We start from the raw sequence: 7,427 nt of genomic DNA, 5'->3' as shown, positions 1-7,427 counted from the left end.
TTTGGATTTCGTTATCTAGGGGTTGACCGCCCTCGATGTTATTGCCAGGTTCGAGTAAATATAAATATAAGTGGTGAAACTCATAGGTGAAATAGATAGAGATCTGAGCAGGTATATAGAACAAACCAACACGATCCCCCGTACATGTAAACAAACAATTTAATCAATTACATAAAAACATTGTGAAATTCATTACATCAGGAATGTACTCTACTTTTAGAAATGTAACTTTCAACGAAATACAAAGAAACCGCATAAAGATTTAAATAAAATAGCCGATCTGTTTACTGGTAGATTTAGTTCATCATAGGATCGAGTGAACAATCGAAGTCAACGTCTTGTACGATTGCATAACCTGCTCGTCCTCAGTTTGTCTTGCTTCCTCTGTAGCTGTTCATACCCTTGGATCTCAGGATTATACTTTCCACCATCCGTCTCAGGATACTCTCAGAATACGTTTCAGAAATTAATACGTCGCAGGATTGCGTCACAGGATTATACGTCTCACTGCACTTCTCTCTATACTTCTCAGTATACGTCTCAGAATAATACGTCTCATACTTCTCAGGATAATACGTCTCATACGTCTCAGGATAATACGTCTCATACGTCTCAGGAGCTATTTTCCCCCTTTTAAATAAATATAAATAGAGACAACCTAAATTTCCCGTTATTTATGAAACAGTTAATTCTTCATTATTCTCCCTCGTTATCAGATTTCACTATCAGCGCTAAATAGATGCTAAGGCTATCAATCGACTCCACATGTTCTATAATGACCCTAATTAGTCAAATGGCTAATTCGTTACGCCTTGACCTTACACATTAACACATACGCGAGGCCTGGGGTTCTGAGCCAGCCTCAATTTACACAGCGAATAAATAGGATACATCACATCAATCAATTACTAGATCATTTCAGTCAATACACACTTATTCTTAATCATACGTGAAATCTTCTAAATTCGGCGAATTCACACGGATTCTCGTAATGAAATTAACTAATGTAATGTATTAAATTCTTAGAACATAATTCTTATGTAAACAAGACGACAAAATTTAAAAAATTCGTCAAACTTATCTAAAGAAGATTAATGTACGACTTCCTATGCATAAACTCAACACAGTTATATTTCATAAAGCAAATTATTACATGAATGTAGAAAAAAGATTCATGCAACTACAAGTAAATAACCTCAGCAAAGCATTATATATGGCATCAACAAATTACATGGTATTGTCACACTACCTTTGCTTTCAACGGTCCTCCCTCTAATCGGCAAATTATTTCGTCGGTTCCTTTTGACAATAGTCCCCTTTGGACAACAGTTCTTTTTACGAGGGATTTCTTGCAAATCCCAAGGAGTCCTACTTTGGTTTTTTTCACGTAGAAAAGCTTAGACTGATTAGAATTTCGATGTGGCGGTTTTAAAAATCTAGAGAATTTTGTGTGGGAAACACGCCTCTTATTTAACGTAACCAATCAGAATCAAATATCTCTGCCGCCTTTTTTCCAGAGGCGCCAAAGTCAGGGTCAGCTTGACCTGGTAGTTTGAGTAACAGAGTTTCTGCGAACTCTAATTGTGATAACTTTACCATGAAAATGAAATTTTCATTGTCCCTAATAGTCCGTCTGGCTGCTGTATAAACAAATGTTTAATTAGGAACAGAATTCTCCCTCTAAAGGACATTACCGTACACGGTAGTATGGCGATATGATACGCGCCTGTCTCAATAAATCTAATGAATGGTTCTCTGGTCTCAACTAATGTATTCTTGTTAGATCGACATAAAATTTGCCACTTCACATGCATATAGAGTAGTGTTATTGATGAAACTGGTCTCCTAGACTACAACGACCTACATTTTATGTAGTGGTTTTAGTGTGCATATAGAGTATTGTTATTTATGAAACTGGTCTCCTGGACTACAATGACCTACTTTTATATAGTGGTTTTAGTGTGCATATGGTGGCTCTATACAGTTTCGCATTTTCCATTAAGATTTTAAAGAAAAAGAATTTCCCCGGCTTTCCTCACTGGTTATACTGGCTATTTAAAAAAGACCTTGTATATCTTAGGTATAATTGAAAGAACCTTTAATTCCCTTTATTTTGATGTATGATTGATGGGTGTACTATGGGTTATAGAGTATACAGCTTGGCCTTACTTCAAATGTGAACCTTTCAAAAAAGTGCTAGCTCTACTTGGTCATTTTCACTTCCTGAACTTCAGAGGTAAATTGTACAAAAAAGAGCCGATAACTTTTTTTACATTTTATATATTTAGTAATTCATTCATTGCTCTTTCAGAAGCTGGTATTGTCTAGTCTGGCAAAATTCATTTTCCCTATTTTAATAGCTGCTATGTATAGTGTACTTTAGACTAATTCAAGCTGATTTTTTAACACAAAGGAGCAGTCATTTTAGTTAGCAGTGTGCTTAAATCATGTAAAATTTCCAAAAGTACAATATCCAAAGAAATATCATCCACATTTCATTACTGTAGCATATAGGTAAGCCAACATTCTCTCCACTGTGCATGTTTTAAATGCAAACTACTTCACCTTACATACGTCACTCTCTCTAAAGTATATATTAATTGGTGAGCGCCCCCTATAGAGTAGCGTTATTGATGAAACTGGTTTTCTAGACTACAACGATCTACTTTTGATATAGTGGTTTAGTGTGCATATAGAGTAGTGTTATTGATGAAACTGGTCTCCTAGACTACAACGACCTACTTTTTATGGATTATCCTTTTAAATCGTTGATGTGTTATCATCGACGATGTACTTTATTTTAGAAGACTTTCGCGCCTGTAATCAAAGTTTTATAACAGACTTGAACTAAAGAAACTGGCAAATATTGTATAACAATGTCTTGTGATTGCTTATAAGCATCTACGTAACGTTATCAAGAATGTATTAGATCATCAACAGTTGTATTGGACTTAAAAATATTGACTATTGTTTGTGACAAATTTTCGAAACAGTAAGTAAAATTGGCAACTGATCCATCCATACTGTGAATATAATATGAGAAATCGTGTCTCCCTGGCAATGAATGTTTCCGAAAAGAACAAGGAAAAAGAGACTCAAATAAATGAAAGCGAAATGGTTGATTGTGCATTTGAGACATTCACACCACGATCCATTGTCTCTAACAAAGAAAAACTTTTCAAGTGCCCTGGTCCGCTGAATTAAAAACAAATTGGCCGAAAACACGGCTTTGTATTAGCCTGTCTTCACTGTTAGATCTGAGATAAGCAGTACCCTGAGTTGCCTGCCGACTGCATTTAAGTATACCACTGTTAGCCAAGTTTAACATTGAACTTTCCTTCTTTTACAAAATATAGGAAGTACCGTTAGCTTACAAAAATGTTATAAGAACACAAATTAAGCGTTTAAAATAGGTTTCTTATTTTCCAAAAGATAAACGGCTCGGACTTTAAATACAGCATTTAACCAATCTAAAATTGCTTTGATGACATTTTATATTAATTCTTAACAAACCTAATAAGTTGACTAGGACAATTTCAGCACTACAGGCCGAGACATTTGAAGGGAAAATCTTAGCAGTCATTGAACAAATAGTTTACACGATGTATATTCAATATTTAAAAATTATTAAAAATAATAGCGATGAGTTTCGCTTTCTCGTGCACCATTTGATCTCGTAAAGGTCATATATTCTGTCTTGTCATCGTTTCACTAGCACTTATCATTGTCTAGTGAAGTGTACAATGAGTGCGAAAGATTCAGTAAATAGTTATCGTTCTCTAGCACTCTTTCACATACCGTCTCTACTCGCTTAAAGTTTGAGTTAAACTGCGAAGTGTACAGACATATCTACCGTCAATACTCACTTAAAGTTTGAGTTAAACTGCGAAGTGCACAGACATATCTACCGTCACTACTCACTTAACGTATGAGCTGAACTGCAAAGTGCACAGACATATCTACCGTCACATAATGCGTCAACGGATCTGGATCTATGTAATTCATTAGAAATTATCAGAAGAAGAAAACAACATATGCCCTGACAATGCAAAGTACTAATTCCGTCATGTGTAATGTGGACTGTTTCATTTCAAATATCTGTTAATTCTTTGTTCTTGTTACTTTTGCATGCATCGACCACAACTCTCACTGACCTTAAATATTAATGGATTTTACGACTCTGATAATGGCTACATTCTCATGGGTCAGATTTGTTACATTTAAGTCCGTAACATTTTCACAACGAATGAGTTTTAATCAAGACTCGTTACTGACATGTCATAACTCGCTAACAAGCTTACTCGTTTTCTCGTTCACTGTTTCTCTGACTCAGTCACTCACTCTGTCGCCTTTCTTACTGATTTACTGTGTGCGACATAGTCCTGCTTAATGGCTAGCACGCATTGAATACTTTGTAGAACTACGATTCCTCACCAGAAAGTCTCAAGATGGTTCTTATTTTCTCTCTATGAGATTTTCATGCTTACAGTTTATCTCATTATAGAGAAGGAGAATTCGGCAAGGTTTTTCCACCCCTAAGCTGATATTTCTGTGGTTTTTGATTATATGTATCAATGAATATTGCGTGTGGCGGTTTATTTGTTTGTCTGTTTTGGGGGTTTTAAGGGAGAGTATATATATATATATATATATATATATATATATATATATATATATATATATATATATATATATATATATATATATATATATATATATATATATATAATACAAGAAGTCTTTATGTTTAATGTGTATTTAAAGTGACAGAATTACATGGCTTTATTTCATTAGTGTCCAACACTGCATATGTCGCTTAAATAAATACTTCCCCTCAAGACAGAATTAGGATAGTATGTGTCAAATAATGAAAATATTTGTTAAATCGGCCTTTTGAGACAATACTGTTAAACCAGTCTTTGAGACAATACTGTTAAACCAGTCTTTGAGACAATAGTATTAGCTGCTGCATTAATAATGTATAAAGGTATATTATAATCGAAAGTTAGTAGTATTTTTCATAGCTACATCGTCGACGCACAGACAGATAGATAGATGGACGAACATACGGATAGAAAGATAGATGGATAAATAGCGTCATCTCTATATAGCTGCTTTCTGCATGCAAGGTCAATTACAAGTCTGATATGAAGACCATGTACAGAGAATACTAAATGAACGAGCTGCATGGACACAACTGGTACTAGAAAGAGGGAGAGAAATTTGCTTGTTTGAAAACTTCACTAATAACCAAACATATGCCCGCAGTTGCATACATTATCGTTAGAAACAGCATTGTATGGTATTGGCTTTTATCACGTGTTTAACTTTGGACGCTAAATGTAAATACAGAGTTGTGCCTTAAGGGACGAGTGTGGGTGAGAGACCTAAAAAATGTGTGAGTTGAGATAAAGTTAGAGAAAAATAATTAAAAATTTACGTCACTTAAAATATTAGTAAAGGGTTTTATAGATATTTAATGATGGAAACAGATGTGAAAATAAAACGAATTTTTTCGTTTTTCGTGTAAATACTTTTTCTTAATTTACAAAACTAAACGCGTTTAAAGAAGGGCTTTGTAGATAACGAAAACATGTATAGAAATAAAATATTCTCACAGAGAGAGAGAGAGAGAGAGAGAGAGAGAGAGATTACATTCACAGTATTGTCTGTACATGAAAACATATTTACATGTCTGATGTTATCAGAGTTTAGGTGGGTTTTTTTATTATTTGGGCGATAAAACAGTATTTGAACAGAGTCAATGGTCCCGAAAATTATTCATTGAATTGATAGATTGGTTTACACGAAGTATGCTTATCTGACATGATAGGCAATCAAGAGCGGTAAAATATGTCTATACTTGAAATTACCTCAAGCTGGCAAGATTGTTGTACATATGCCTGACATGTGATTATTTCTTTATTATGTACTGATTTATGAAAAAGAAGTCCTTAACGACCAAGCAACCGTATATACTTTTACCTATAGTAATGCTCATAGAGTATGTATACCAACACAATTAGTCACTAACGGTGGCAAACCTTAAATATAGTACAATCAGGGCCGTAGAGAATGATCACGAGCCCTGGGGTAAGAAACACCGGGCCTCTCCTAGTTTTTTGTTCAAACAATTTTTTTTATATATAAAATTAAAAAGTGTTCGGCCCGGCTCCCTTACAGGCCCGTGCCCCGGGAGGATATATCCTCGGTTGCCCCCCCCCCCATGTCAGTCCTGAGTACGATTGCCATTTCAAAGTAGGATCACGGCTGGCTGTATTTATTTTTTCTTGACCCATGTGGGTATCGGCTATTCATAGTGATTTGATATTTTGCACACTGCACAAAAACTATTTGACGAAACTAACTTTCATTGCAAAGTTTTACCACGTTAGCTGCACAATGACAACGTTTGGGTCCCCGGGTGCCTGAGTGGTCTAAGTCGGTCTCCTTTACCGATCACATACAAATCTCATCTCTTCCACTTGAGATCGAGTCACAAAACTGTTCCACCCTATTCCAAACTATTTGTACGTAGTAGTATTAGGATAGAGACGCTAATGGAACATTTTTGGTGATCGGCGCGGCATTGACTTCGAGTTAAACATGGGGTCTGTTGTAAACAAAATAAAGGTGAAATTTACTACAATGATTACATTCAAAGTAGATCCTTTCGTGCATAAAATATTCCGCAGATAGCATCGAAATGTACAACCAAACTGTCACGTGGGCTATTCTATAGTAATAATATGAAGTCAAGTGGATGAGATTTAAAAGCTATATTCATACATGTGTACACAGAGAAAATGACAGAATATGCACAATAAAGTCAATAACAAGAACCATTATAGTATATAATAATAACCGGTCCCTAGAAATTAGACTAGGAGAAGACAGACTGACAGATAGATTAATAAAAATAGATAGAAGGGTAACTAAATGGAAGGACGACTAGACTTGACCTTAACTGGGGGTGGGGTGGGGGTCGGGAATTGAGATAATATATATACAATTTAATGTGAACTAAAACTGTCAAATCGACGGATATATTAAAAAAGGTACTAGCCATGTTTGAATAAACGGTATGTCGACGGTGAAACACTATCCCCTAAACCTGTTGCAGGCGATAGATTAGAAACAAAACCAGAACTAATCCCAAAATCATTCGGGTTGCCAAAGCAAACATACGGGTATAGTCCAGTCAGTCTATAGCGCATGAATACATGAATGGTGTTAGTAACCAAGTATTTGTATATTGTTAGGCAGTGACTAGGCCAGGTGGTATAAATATTCTGAATAGAACAAACGTGTTTTAAGATCACTGTGTGTAGTGTGGGAACACAATAACAGGATTACAGAGCCCAGCCACACTCAAACCCTATCAAAATGCGTGAAATCGTCCACATTCAGGCTGGCCAGTGTGGTAA

The 7,427-nt window shown here is 35.5% G+C and overlaps 1 protein-coding gene across 1 annotated transcript in view; it reads left to right on the top strand.

The window, feature by feature from the left end:
- The first annotated feature begins 7,283 nt into the window (after positions 1–7,283).
- Positions 7,284–7,427, top strand: part of LOC149798853 (tubulin beta-4B chain-like) — a 2,967-nt gene continuing 2,823 nt past the window's right edge. The window contains exon 1 of the mRNA XM_089957756.1: positions 7,284–7,427. This exon is cut by the window's right edge and continues 16 nt beyond it. Within this exon, the coding sequence (XP_089813882.1) occupies positions 7,387–7,427 (41 nt within the window). The 5' untranslated portion in view covers positions 7,284–7,386.

This window comes from Sinohyriopsis cumingii, chromosome 5 (genome assembly GCF_028554795.1).
Source record: "Sinohyriopsis cumingii isolate HCF-2022 chromosome 5, ASM2855479v2, whole genome shotgun sequence".
NCBI lineage: Eukaryota > Metazoa > Mollusca > Bivalvia > Unionida > Unionidae > Sinohyriopsis > Sinohyriopsis cumingii.
The sequence above is the reverse complement of the archived record's forward strand: the minus strand, read 5'-3'. Positions and strand labels throughout refer to the sequence as shown.